This window comes from Perca flavescens, chromosome 2 (genome assembly GCF_004354835.1).
Source record: "Perca flavescens isolate YP-PL-M2 chromosome 2, PFLA_1.0, whole genome shotgun sequence".
Lineage (NCBI taxonomy): Eukaryota > Metazoa > Chordata > Actinopteri > Perciformes > Percidae > Perca > Perca flavescens.
In genome coordinates, this window is record NC_041332.1 from 21,378,127 (window position 1) to 21,393,035 (window position 14,909).

At 42.0% G+C, this 14,909-nt stretch overlaps 1 protein-coding gene across 1 annotated transcript; it reads left to right on the top strand.

The window, feature by feature from the left end:
• Positions 1 to 10,685: 10,685 nt before the first annotated feature.
• On the top strand, positions 10,686 to 14,677 carry s1pr5b (sphingosine-1-phosphate receptor 5b). Its single transcript, XM_028598093.1, has 2 exons — positions 10,686 to 10,787; positions 12,001 to 14,677. The coding sequence occupies exon 2, from the start codon at positions 12,255 to 12,257 to the stop codon at positions 13,482 to 13,484; it is 1,230 nt and encodes a 409-aa protein (XP_028453894.1). The 5' UTR covers positions 10,686 to 10,787; positions 12,001 to 12,254; the 3' UTR covers positions 13,485 to 14,677.
• The last annotated feature ends 232 nt before the right edge of the window (positions 14,678 to 14,909 follow it).

The following is a 14,909-nucleotide window of genomic DNA, read 5'->3' on the forward strand; positions in this document are numbered from 1 at the left end:
TTTAAAATGATTGTGACAGATCTGTATGTCCTTTTATGTTTTTTCATTACGCTCCAATTCCTGACTGCATGCATATATTCTAAATAGATTTTGACCCATTCTCCAGTTGCTATCCCTGCTGATGGCAACGCTGCCCATCTAAATTCCTATGACATCTGTTTTCTGCAAAAGACATTGACAAAAGAACGGAAAGAGATTCTGTACTACAATGCCGTAGGTTGAAGGGAAAGACAGGGAAGAAAGGCAGAGAGGCAACAAACTAGTTCAGATTATGTGGTGTCTGACCATGTCTGAATGCAAAAGTATTTATAGCTGTTCAAATGGCCACACTCAAAAGCAGGGTGAAAAGCCTACTGACAGTAATCACACCCTTACTGATAATCTCTCTAAATGGCACTAATAATGTTGCACTAATTTGTAGCTATACGAAAAGTGACAGTAGTTGTATGAAGAATGAAAAAAAAACTAAAAAGCCTAAGAGAGAAGATAAAAATCCTGCATACATTCAGCAACGGGAAGTAAAGGAAAGAGTGATCTGATGGGTAAAAAAATAACTGGAGGAAAGTAAGAGAGGGACTCAAGAGCGGAGCTGAGATGTGGGCTAGAGGGAGAGGAAACTGAGAGAGAAAGTGGGAGCGAGGCCTGGGTGAGAACGGAAGGGCAGAATAGTAGACAGTACAGTAAACAAACACCCCCCCAGCATGTCCAGCTGAGTTCACACATGCACACTGAACACTACCAAATACTGTATTTCGTCACACAGATGCATCCCAGTCCATTTCCATCCTTTTCCCATCCTCCTCTTCTAAACCACTCATACATACAGTACTGTGCCCTGCAGCAGAACCAATTGATTTATAGGTGGACTTACTGTAAATGACTTCTGCACACTGTGTCTTTTGTAAGGTAATCAAACACACACATGCTAAAAGATGCTGATCCAGTACAAGGTGTCCTTGACCAATCACCTCTGTGTTGCAAGGGATTTTATGTTTTCCATAAGTGCAGATGTGCAAGAGCAGGCATTTCACCTATGAGCCCTACACAGGGAGTAAAAGCCAGAAGAAAAGATGATCCGACCGAGAGGGAGGAGGGTTTATATACAATAGAAGAATAAAAGACACTAGATGACAGTGTGAGGAATTATGGAGGCTCTTTTGCTCTCTAGTCTAAACAGGCTTGAAAGAAAAGTGCCATTTCTCTTCAGACACTGGCTATTCACAGAGAGAAGCACTCACAGCTCTTTTCCATGTTTTCATTAAAGCTGTTTTATGTGTGAGGCAGAAAAGTAATGCACAACTGGCTAATGTTAAAATCTGTAAATCATCTTTGTTGGTGTTGTCCTTTTTATCTCTGTCCAGCTTTCTCTTCCTCTCTTCTTCAAAGGTTTTTTTTTTTTCTCTGAATGTTCTTCTTTCTTCTTCCTCTCTTCTGTCCCACTAAATTACTCCTGGCATCGTACCTTCCAGAGGGGGCAAAGGTCCCAGATGACAAGTCCCAGGGGGAATGTCATATGCACATCAGGAAGCTTGTGAAATCCATTCTCCTTTCCTAGCCTCTCCACCACATGTCAAAATACCTCTGCCTCTATTAATCCCTCTCAATCCTAACATTAAACATGGAAGACCTTGCAAATACAGGGCCAAGCACAGTGTCTACAGTGTTAGAGAACTGTAAAATGGTTTATAACAGCTTGCAAAGACACTAGCTGCCCTGTCACCAAACCTCAGCAGTTATAGGGTGGCCATTAGGAGGTCTATAGGGACTCATTTGGGACAAATATGCTGCCCAGTCGCTCGTATAATTGTGCTTCCGTAAACAACAAGTCCTATCAGTCACTGGGAAAACTAAAATACCCTCCCTTCTGAAAAGCACCCAAACAAAACACCAAAATAAGACTTGGAGCTAAAACTCAGTGACCTGCTGAGCTCTGTAGTCCCACAGCACTGATTGGTGCTGACACAAAGCTATGTATAGACATCACCCTAACTGTAGGATTCCAACTGCGTTATTTACAACATTTCCCTCAAGATTTCCCTGAACTCTTTTCAAAAAGAAATGAAACTGGTTTTCCAAAAACCTTGATAATCGCATACATTGTAGTCACATCACAGTTATGTTGATTGAAATTTTCTCACAGAAAACTGAATCATCTTCACTAGAATTTACAAGTTCCGTGGGTTTGAGCAGAGCTGACGACAGGCTTGCCAAATCATTTGTGGGATTGATGAGTAATCTCCTTAGTGCCAGGATATTTGGTTTAAGCACCCCAGGACCACTGCTTGATTTGAACCCCCCCTTCTACTGAGTAAACTTGGCAGCTTTGACTGCAACTGCACATTGCTGACAAACGAACAACTACAATTTGGATTTGTCTGAAAATAAACCACAACTTAATCCGTTAAGCGGGTTGTGGGTCGCAATCAAATGAAACCTGTTTAATCAGAAGTCTTATTGAGACAAAGTTAAAAACATGAGAAACTGACAGATTTTTTTAACAGAAGGATTTTTGACTGGAACCTTTGTGACTCTGGAGATTTTTTCTGTCCCTTCTGGCTGTAAGCTGGGTCTATTTTTCTGATCTATTAAACCATGACGGCAAAGAAAGGGGTTGTCTGAAAAATCAGAGTCAAGCATGGCTTTGGAAGAATTTACCCAACTCCCCAGTGGGCGTGTACATGCCTATACATGTAAGCGTGTAGGCCAATGTGATTGTTCTGCTGCTGCAATCACGCAAGGTGGAAGAGTTTATTAGACTTCAGTTCACTTTCCAAACTATATTAAAATTGCCTTTTCTTTCACTTTTCACCGTAGATCAAATTAGCTGAAGAGGCCAGCTGGTGTATATGGTCTGTGCACGATCTGCTGATGTACTCATGATACCCCATTTACTGAAACCTGCACAATGAAACAGGACCCAGCTGCTGGTGTGCTTGTGACCTGACATCTAATTGCTTGCAATGGAACAAGCAGCTTGGAAATGTGGTTTGAGGAGGAGGGGAGGTGGTGGTGGTGGGGTTGGGGTGGGGGGTTAAAGAGATGGATGACTGACACTATAGACGTGGAGGCTCAAAAACCAAGGAAGACATTAAGTTTTAGCATTCAAATTTTTCTGAACCGCACGTAATTGGTTGCAGAGCTCGAATGACATCAGAGCATTGACTTCCACTGAAGGGCTTGCTGAAGTACCCCGGGTGTCGTTCAAAATAAAGTATAGGCTATCAGAGAGCATACATGAAGCTTTACACACAATACAATACAGGCGTTCATATTCTAAAAGTGAATTAAAAAATATAGTGCACACTAGGAGTTCTTTCAATGAGGATTTTTATCTTACCCTTGACATTTATCTTGACTTCTCATCTCAGGTATCCGTTGGCAAGGAAGTGGTGTAAGATGTGACAGATACTACAGGTACAGCAAGAGGTTGAAATATGTGTTGCTGCTCTGATAAAACATCCTATTGTAAAACTGAAGCTTGAATGGGAGAGCAGCCAAAATGATTTATGGATAACAACACATATTACATGGCAGAATGCCAAATGTGTTAACAACACAGCTCAGATCTTGGATGTGTTCAGCTTGTAGCTGAATCCTGCGGCTTTGATTCTGGCAAGTATTTGATGCAGCAATGCTTTACATGAACTTTTTTATGTGTATGCAGTCAAAGAATTTACACTTTATAAGATGTGCTCAACAGGAACAGGATTGTGTTAACAGGACTGAAGAGGGAATCAAACAACTCGCTTTCCATGCTATTCTAAAAGGCCAATTTTTTTTTTAGGTTGACCTAGTAAGACAACAAAAGAACTGTTTCAAGGGCTTGTCACTTTAAAGGAATGGTTTAACATTTTGGAGAATATTGACTTTCTTGCTGAGAGTAAGATGCGAAGATCTCATGTCTGTGCACTATAATGAAGCAAGAGCCAGGAGGCAATTAGCCTTAGCATAGGCTAAGAAAAAGGAAAACAGCTAGCCTGGCTTTGTCCAAAGTTAAAAAATACACCTACCAACGCCTCTAAAGCTCACTAATTAACCCAATAGTATCTTGTTTGTTTAATCCATATAGAGAGTCCCTCCCCTTGGTCCACCATGAGATCTTATTTCAGAAAAAATATGTATGGTAGTGAATGGGGAGAGACCAGAACCGTCGCATTGGGTTTTGCCAACTGTGCGACTGCACAGGGCCTCGTGCCTCTGGGGGTCCCGCGCCTCTGGGGGCCCTGCGCCTCTGGGGGCCTTGCGCCTGCCTAGTTTGCAATTTTTTTTCATTTAAGATGTTACGCCGTGACCATGGTTACGGTAGTGTGTGCTGCGAAAGTGTGAGCACAAAAGAAGGAGACGGGATAAACAATGTCAGTTTCCCGTAAGCGCGGCCAATTTCACAAACACTGGACTAAAAAGACTTTATTGCTGAGTTTGTGGGCAAGAAGGCAATGAAAGTGACTTTCACTTTATCCAGCATGGTAAGTTGGAAGCTATAGAAAGCTATAGAAAGGATATAATGTGACATGCAGCTGAGCTGCCATGCAGTACGTCAGATGGCCTATTATTTTGACATCTAAATAGTCCGTTAACTCTCTTAATATCAAAACACAAATATCAACAACTATCTCTGTGATACTGCCTTTCATCATCTATTGTGGCACGTATTTTAGCAACATGGACAGAGGGCATACGTCCACATTTAAGACGTGTGCACACAGCAAGGCACACAAGAACACACACACACACACACACACACACACACACACACACACACACACACACAGAGACGCAGGATATGACTATATAGCTGTCTGAATAACGGCAGTTCCCACAGGTTGACAGTGATTCTTGTGCGTGCATCATGGTGTATGTCAATAAGCAGGGCCTTGCACGTTAAGTTTGCACAGGGCCTCGCACACCCCACTGTGATGTTGAATTGAGCCATGGATAACACATACAGTATAATGTTTGTCAATTTAAAAGATAATTTTGCAAGTCAAGAGAGACTCAGTTTGCCATTAAACTGTTGAAGGATAAGAAAATAGGTAGGCTAATTAGAAAGACTACACACTTCAAAAATGGCATGGGTGACATCTTGCTGAAGCTACGATGCTTCTGTGTTTCGTACCGGCATGTCAAGTTACCCACAAGAGCAATGGATCTTGATTTTTCACTTCTTGGGTGATAAAACACATCAGGTAAGATAACGTTACATGTGTTGTGGTACATAGCTAAGCTAGCTAGCTAGCGAGCAAGCCGAGATTCAAGCAAGGTGAAGTAAATTGTTTCCCACAAAACAAAGACTTACTAAGACAAAGCTACGACTAACTGTGACTTTCTTCACTTGCAAAATTATCTTTTAAATTGACGAACATCATTTGTGTAATTCATGGTCTCATTTTAAACTCATGAATTAGTCTCTCCCAATTCACTACATATTTTTTACAAGGAGTTACATGCTGTAACTATTTCTTAGTGACCAACGGCCAGGCCATACCGTTCTTTGAACCATTAATTCCAGCAGTGTCACTTTGGTTTGGTTTGAAAGAGATGTAAGGGGCTAATTGTTCAGCTGAGGTCAGCAATTTATTGAGTGGTATGCTCTTTAAGAATAAAAAAAGGAGAAACCAGACTTTGTTTCAAATCACTTCCAGTCACGCTAACCTTACCGTCTGGTTGACTGAGTTGGCCCATTTCTCCTTTCTCTTTATAAAACACCTTCAGAATGGAAACATGAGAGAGTTACTGAGAATGAAACTGAGTAGAGGTCAAACATGGAAAATGAGAAGGGAGACTAAAAAGGCAAAGAAGAAAAAGTGCACAAAAAAACATGTCAGGCCCGAACTTGTCTCGTGCCCTTCTCCTCACTCTCACCATATCAACGTCTTGGCTGCACGTTTTTACAAATTATCCCGGGATGCTGAAAGGGGCCAAAACTTGGAGATCTGGCATTCATTTACATTCTTACTGGTCTGTGCCTCTTCTGCTCTGTTTTTTTCCACTCAAGAACAGAGAGCAAGATGGAATTTCAAGAGGCCAAAAAGAAACAGAGCGGGAATCGTTCAAGCAACAAAATCCCTGAGTGAGCGTCCCGCGGGGATCCGTATGGCTGCCGTGCGGTTGAAATGTCTTTGTCTGCCCATCTCCTCTGATTACCATCATGTCTCTAGAGAGGTTCATGAAGGCAGAATTCGTGTGTGTTCATGTGTTTGCAAAGATGTGTATGAGTACAGTGATGTTTTTTTGATAATGCGTATAAAGATTTAGGGATAGTTTGATATAGTTTAATTAATCTACCTGGTTAACTGAACACAATTTTGTACTCATCTTCCATGAGAGATGGCCACTGTATCTTCTGGGTTTAACACATGTCAGGAAAAAAGGACAACCCTAGAACAATGCTCATTTATCATGATTTATATCTGAAGATTATCTGTGGGTCAAGGGCAGAGGAGTTACATCAAAGTCAGTAATTATCCTTTCATGTAAAGAGAGAGTGTATACAAGAGTGAAAGTGTGAGCGTTTGCACAGTCTCTAACTGACAAACCCTCACACACATGCACAAACACCCTCAGGGACCAAGCCTCGATTGGAGTTGTGTGTTAATTCTGGCAGAGCAGGAATGAACACATCATCCTGAGGGTTGAGTGACACAGCAACAGCCCTGTGGAGCCGAGAGGGGTGTCGGTGTCACACTCTAAACCAAGAAAGTTCTCAAATCTGGATCTCATTAGACTTGTAGTCTGCCAGTGCTGGAGTGAACACATCCAGACTGCAGCCACACTTGCCCAACAAAGCACTGAGACGCCAAGCCAGGAGAAATAGACCGGATCACCAATAGAGTGCTCGGTGACCTGAACCACCCCTACAGTAGAGGATGGAAAGCCCTGCATGAAAACTGCAGACAGGTTTAGATGTCTGCCATCTGCGTTTTGTGAAAAAACACACAGAAAAAACAGATGTAAATAAAGAATCATTGGTCTCTCTTAGTCCAAGGTGTTATCTGCTGTTATCACTGTAATTGGAGCAATAGGGGGTCATTTCCTGCGAGAAAGGAGCTGAATTGGGATGACTCATTGCGCCACACTGCAACTCACCAGAAGAAGACCAGATCGCCTGTTCTCCTTTCCCACAATCTGCCCCATCCCTTCCTTTGACTTTTCCTCTGAACTCATTCCTCAACTCATCCCTCCTTCTGAAGCAACCATGCCCTGCAAGCACTTCAAAAGAACACAGATCCCCATAAATCGCCCTTGAGTGGAGCCCAAACCGCGGCAAGTCGGCTGAAAAATCCAAACAAACAATGCGCTGATGAGTGGGTTGGACTATGTTAGGTCATGCAATGCAACCCCATGAGCCCATTGAGGGATCGCATACTGGAAAGTAAACATCACGCTTCAATGAGGTTATATGGAAATGTGAAGAAGGGAGGATAAAGTAAAAGAGGAGAGGAACTATCTGTTGCTGCTGCTGCTGCTGCTGCTGCTGCTGCTGCTGTGATAGAAAGAAATGGACAAAAAAGAGATACAATTGCTAGCAGTTAGGAATGTTTTCTTATCGTCACAGAGCTGGTCTGGCTAGACTGATTTTGGGGACTTATCAGTGGATTAGGACAGAGGACAGAGTGGTGATAGATTGCAGGAGGGGCAGCGGTGAGATAGCCTTAGAAAGACCCAAGCCTGAAGTGTTTAGGTGATGACTAGAGAGAACTTGGCAGGCAAAGACCATTTAGATGGTGTTTTAAAGCCCAATATGCCATTCTCATATCTTTGCCTCTTAGGTTATCAAAACCTCAACTCTTCTCAATGTCTAAAAAAGTTTAAAGCTGTGAAATAACGTCTAGGAGGAAGTGCATGTCAGGTTCATGTGCAGGCCAAAAATCACCTTCAAATGATTCCATTAGAGTTATGTTTCCAACTCTCAAACTGTAGGTGGTCCTGAGTTTTAGACTTGTATACTTTTGACAACCATGTCTCTCCACACAGGATGAAAAATATCAAGGCCGTAAAAACATTAACACTACAGCTGAAACTTGTAGCTGCCAGAGCTGCTAGCTTAGAGAAGCCATCATAACATCACTCCAACGAGAAGAATCAAATCAGTGGGGCGGCTGTGGTCAACCAAAAATAAACCTTTCCTGCAAACAGGTCCTGTCGGTCACATAACTGGTCCATCAAGGTCAACATTCCATCCACACCCAAAGAGGAGCAGGCTCAGCTAAAAGCAGTCAGCATCACAGTGGTGAGTGTGGTCAAAAACATACGTTAAGAATGCCAGAGAGGAAAATCCACATGGAGTGTGTTTTCACTGTTGCTGTACAAAAAATGGAGCATAAAGAAGAGTGAATGTGTGGTGAAAATTTGAGTGAGGAATGAAAACAATCATGAAAAGTGTAATACAGAAGAAGGAAACAGTTACAGGAAAACAGACAGCTTTTCCTTCCTGTGCAGAGTTGTGTGAGTCCTATCTGTCTGTTCGACTACGCATCCTCTGTGTCAGACCACTGTTTCTCGCTGAGGCTTTGATGTGAGGCCTCTGTGTTCACCCTGACAGGATATTTCTCTTTAATGATCTCCTGAAAGGTTCCCCTCCTACTCACAGCGGTGTAGACTGCGGGAAGTATGGGTGAAACATGTAACATTTATACACACACACACACACACACACACACACACACACACACACACACATCTACATAGATAACAACCACTAATGGGAAGTAGCACTTTGCTGATGGGGTGAGGTGTTATTTCCGCTGTCATGCTACACACACACACACACACACACACACACACACACACACACACACACAGACTTCAAACTTCAAGTCCTTTACCCACCTCTCAAACACATACATGCATGCAGTGATGCAAATAGGCCGTAGTCGTCGTTTGTGATGAGGAAGTTCATGGTTTTATGCCAGTCAACGGACTGATCCCATTTTAACTGCTGTTTTGATGCAAAGTTCCAAGCATCTTTTCAATAAGTTGGCTCGGGGGTATTGTGACGGTAATGTTTGATCTGTTGATTCGTTGATGTGTGTCAGTATGTCAGCAGTCACACTTCAGGAGCCCAAAAAGCAGGCACTTGACCCTGTCAGACACAAACACAAAAGTCAGAGTGAAATATAGAAGAGGTGTGAAATGAAAGAAAGAAAGAAATATGCTTGTGTATTTTCCTCTTTTAGACACAAATGTACAGGAGCCAGATGATTCCTCAGCTAAACCAGGTAATCAAACAGAAAACAGGTTTAGTTGAAGGAAACCTCCATTTTAATAGTCAAACAGACTCTGTAGTGTAACGTATCAGAGCAACAGCCGGATAAAGAGCAGGATTTCCAACTGTCAAAACACTGTGGGTAAGGAGAGTAAATAGGTGTCTCAGCACATGCAAAGTCACTGATGTTTCTGATGTGTTCAGGTGGGTTTGTGTGTTAACATGTCATCATATCAATCATTGGCTTTGAAACATTCAAAATACAAGTAAAAGTTTTGCTTGCGGTTCATACAGTGTACCTCTCTCCTGCTTTATTTTGTCCTGCTAAACCCTCTGCACGCCCTGCAGGGGAGGTTTGGCAGGTGAGCCTGCTCAAGCGTGTCAAAGCACGCTGCAATCTCATTGACAGGCTCTGGGAATTGGGATGCCATCATTGCGACATAAACCATGTGAGTCGGATTTGCTTCAATTCCCTGGCTGCATAAGTAGGGGGTTATAAAATAGATAATCGTGGGAGCAATAAATCTAAATTCGAGAAAAACAAAAGCTTAGTGTCTATTTCAGTTGGATCAGGAAGTTTGGGGAATTGTTACTGAGCCGTGTCTTTCCAAAACTGGTTGAACAGCACAATAGCAGCTTTTATTTCTTTTTTCAAAACTGGTGTTTATTTGAACACATGAACTCCTGAAAATGAAAGGCACTTAATATAATACTTTGATGTAATATGGATGGTTCTCAGTGCACTTTCTAATGTTTCTGCAGTCTTGCAAATGTTTCCTGCTCAGCAGCTGATGACAATGGCAACACCTGTCTTCTTGTAGCTAACAGACTGTATATTGCATGTAGATATCACATTTACCTAATTGTAGGGAAAGTTTGAGGAGGGGGCCTGTGTAAGCAAAGTTAACTACTTTTCATGTTATCATTGTACACAGGTAAGGTAAATGGACTGTATTTATGAAGAGCTTTTCTAGTCTGGATGACTACTCAAAGTGCTTTTACATAGTACAGGAACCATTCACGCACTGTGGCCGAAGCTGCCCTACAACGTGCCGCCTGCTCATCAAATAAACATTCACACACAGTTAAACACCGATGGCGCAGCATCGGGAGCAATTTGGGGTTCAGGGCTGCAACTGTTGTGGCTGTGTAATCAGAGCCACTGATTACACTGACGGGCATCAATGATATAATGTAATGATCGCTGCAGCTCATCTGTCAATCACTATGAAAAGATCTTAAAGTGTGCAGCCAGGAGAATTTTCTTTTGCTATATATGTGTGTTAATGTATGCAAGAGAGAGAGAGAGAGAGAGAGAGAGAGAGAGAGAGAGAGAGAGAGAGAGAGAGAGAGAGAGAGAGAGAGAGAGAGAGAGAGAGAGAGAGAGAGAGAGAGAGAGAGAATTTGAGGGGGAGAGAGAGTTTGGGTTAAGAACAACCCCTTTAGCATGTTTCAACTAGTCTTACTTCACTCCCTCTGCTTTGTCAGTTTGACTGTGAATCACTTGGTGCTCATGTTTGGATTCTCCTCACTGAAAAGCAGATGAAGTGCAGGATAAGGGCAACGTTCCATCAATTTCAAGGTAATTTCTTTGTGATTCTTTGTTATTCTGATGCAATATGGGATAGATGTAATAGATATGATTGCATTGTGTCATGTTTATACAGAACAGAATGTTAGGAGAACCAAATATTTTATTTTTTACTTTAGAGGATTTTTTTGTGATTGGTTTTTATTTCACCGTAATGTTCAAATTAATAAGCGGTATATGGTGCAAAAGTCACTAAAAGGAAACTTGTTTGTTTTAAATTGTTAAAATAATTCAGTATTTTTTTAAAGAAAAATCTGTGATTATAACATACATATTCTCGCATGATGGATAATTAGCATTGAGATACAGTCATTCAATCATGATCTCATTCATATCTTTATCCATGGCATAGTTTCAATCCATTCTATGCTCAGCTGTTTGCACCAACATGAACAAGTTATATTAATTTCCTAAATTCTTGGCAAAAGATTGAATGAGTTAAAGCCTCCAGACCGTTTGTTAAATGTTAACATATGACTCAAGAAACGATAAAAACCATTCCTTCACACGAAAGAGACTCAGGAATGCAACCCTAATCACCCCTGATTGTTCTCAGCAATAACAATGTAAGCTAAAATAATTCAACCACAACCTTCAGTGTAGTCATGATTACAGTTTGCCAAATGTCATAAACTTTGGGCATGCTATTTAAGTGTATTTGCATGTGTGGGAGACTTCAAACACGCTTCATTTATACTGTAAAAGTGAAATGGTGATGCTTGGGGGGAAAGCTGCTGCATGTGTGCCAAATTAAGTGCATATGTTGTGATGGTTCTTGTCTAACAACCTTACAGTGATTGATGTATACTTTAAACACAATTGGAAAGACTAAATGTTTGTTTGACATTAAAAGTATCCCTCTGTCCTTTTGGACGATAGTATCACATTCATTAGGTCATAACAGTTTCACATCATCACAATTTTTACTTAAATGTCACAGAAAAGTAGACATGTGAGACATACTGTAGACTGTTTCAGTATTCACATCACCGGCCTGCGATTGCATTTTATGTGGCTAAATGTCTTTAATGTCAGTGTAACATAACTTACTCCTTTTAAAATGTATACATGTTCACTCACTTACTTTAATTGAATTAAGTGTGATGTTTTCAAGTTAATCTTTAAGGATTATGGTTTCAGATATCAGTGGGTCTGCATCTTTTCTTTCCAAATGTTTTCATGTTTTTATTATGTCTTTCTGCAGCGTCTGGACCCTCTAACCAGGACAAACAGAGCTCAAGAGCACCGTCTCCTGGCAGGAAACATCTAGGGATTCTGGTGGATTACACTGTATCAACTTCATGTAATCCCTCTCTTTCTTTAAGGAGCACAGACATTTTTTGTGTATCTTTTTTGTACTTGGGCAAATTCTTCACAGCTCCAACTGCGAAAAGCATGTGGACAAAAATGACTTTATAGCCACTGACTGCATGCAGAATAGAAGAAAAGCAACAAAGCATGGAGGCTTCAAGATCTGCTCATGCAGGGACTCCCCCCGCTACACCCATATTCCCCACCTCCCCTACTCCCTCCTCTCCAGGCTATTTGCAGTTCTTCTGGGAGTACCAGGACAATTCTGTCCTTGTGGAGCATTACAACTACACCGGCAAGCTGCAGAAAGACCGCTACCGCGAAGGACTCAAACCTGAGGGCATTGCGTTCCTGGTGGTGTGTCTCCTTATTGTCCTGGAGAACGCTGTGGTTCTTATCGCCATTTGGAGGAACAAGAAGTTCCACCTGCCCATGTATTACCTGCTAGGAAACCTGACCCTATCTGATCTTCTGGCTGGGATTACATATATGGCCAACATCATCATGTCCGGAGCTAATACTTTAAAACTGACGCCGTTGCTATGGTTCCTCAGGGAGGGAGGGGTCTTCATCACTCTGGCTGCCTCTATTATTAGTCTGCTTGCCATTGCAATTGAACGCCATGTTACTATGGTGACTATGAGGCCATACCATGGGGCAAAGCGGGGACGGATGTTGGCATTGATTGGTGCAAGTTGGGCCCTGGCAGGATTTTTGGGGGTCCTCCCAATTTTGGGGTGGAATTGCATCCACAGACTGGACCAGTGCTCAATAGTTCTCCCGCTTTATGCAAAGAGCTACATCCTCTGCTGCGTGTCTGTGTTCAGTGCTGTGCTCCTGGCCATTGTGGTCCTTTACGCAAGAGTTTTTCGCATTGTCCGCACCAACACGCAGCGGCAGCGGCTGGGCCTGTCAGGTAGCATGAGGAAGGGCTTAGCGAGGAAGTCGCAGAAGTACATCGCCCTTCTCAAGACAGTCACCATTGTGCTAGGAGTCTTCATCGTCTGTTGGCTGCCCCTTTTTGTCCTCCTCCTCCTGGATTTTTTCTGCCCCACCCGCAGTTGTCGCCTGCTCTACAAGGCTGATTACTTCCTGGGAGTAGCTATGGTCAACTCGCTCCTCAACCCCATCATCTATACTCTGACCAGTAAGGACATGAGGAGAGCTATTCTGAGGCTGCTCTGTCGGCCGTGTCTGATGACCAGAGATGGTCAGGTGAAGAAGATTGGGATGCCATTCCTGGAGTGCAGTTTCAGTAAAACTGAGGTGGCATCCCAGAAGTTAGAGGGGGGACCGGAGACGACCATTTCCTCCGGGAACATTATCACCACCCCATCGCCTATTAAGGCCCTTTACCCCAAACTCTTCAAGTCATAAGGACTGTGTGTGAATGGGCTTCCCACTAAACAGAGGAAGAAAGAGAGGAAAAACTTCTGTTTTTCTCCAATTAAGGAGCATAGCCAGGAACAAAGGGCGTATGAAATATTTAAGGCACAAGAGAATCACGTTTAGACAAATCACTATGACAGTTTAAGAGTAGTGCTGAACTTCATTGTGAGATGAAAAAAACAAAATGCTATAAGGATGCCACTCAAATGTGAACAAGCAAACTTACAGTACTTTTTATGAGTATATGCAAGACATGAGTCCCCTTAACTAATTTGCACTGAAATATCACAATGAATGGAAAAACAGTCTCTGATTAAATTTCCCTGTGGTTCTGTAGTTTGTGTCTTAGCTTGGAAGGAGACTTCTGAAAACCCAAAGACTCATGACTGAAAAAATGTAAATGTCTGGGTTAATGGTGTGGTTGGCTTTGCCCTTTTTGTAGTTTCTTATTGAAGGGCCTTGAATTCAGCACTAACAGGTCTAATATGTGCAGAGGGTAATCTGTGCATCTGCAGACACCTGGGTTTCGCTGGTTCGAAGGCCCAAGGTGTGCTAGATTTGTTAAGATAAAATCATGCGGAGCACCCCTCCGCATATCTGTGAACGTGATGCAGGGAGTGTTAGATGGAAACTGAAAAAAAAACATGAAAGAGAGAGCGAAGAATGCTGTGGCATAGTTGTGGGAGGTAGGCGCAGCATTAAAATCCCCCCCACTGTTTTGAAATGACAGATGGTTCACCTATCTGATACCAAGTGGAAAGTCCGATTTTTTTAAATGTCAGTCTGGCATCTGCAGGAAAACTGCAACAGCAACCTAAACAACAAAATGTCATCATGTAATGGGATTAACTGACAGATGTAACAAAAAAAGTCTTTCTTTCCACCATGACATGCTGATAGTTTAACTGAAACCAAATCAGCTGCAATTGCATCACTTGTAATTATAAGCCAAATCAATTATTTTTATTTCAACTTGCAAATAAAGTTATAGATGTAATTAATCATCATCATCAAGCTGCAGGATGTTAGAGGTTGACATGAACGTGCCTGCACTTGTAAGCTAAATCATGCGGAATCAGTGCAATTAATCCAATATCCAATACCTTCGCTATGCATCTTGTTAACAGAATATTTCCGGGTAATAGTTTAAGGCAGGGGTCTTCAACGTTTTTTAAGCCAAAGACCTCGTAACTGAAAGAGAGAAGGATCAGGGATCCCCTACTACATATATTGCATAAAATGAAGTTGCATATTAAACTGGGCCTACATTAACGTTGGGGCAGCCTAAAGCCTTTATACTTACCTTTTTATTGCATCGAAAACTAAGCTATTAAAATAATTGTTGGTATGATTTTATAAATCATGTTTTTATGCTGCACAGTGAATCCTTAGGATTAACTGGTTCTGTAAGCG

What these genes read in the sequence shown, in the direction of transcription:
- s1pr5b (XM_028598093.1), top strand. Translation starts at nt 12,255, where the DNA reads ATGGAGGCTTCAAGATCTGCTCATGCAGGGACTCCCCCCGCTACACCC.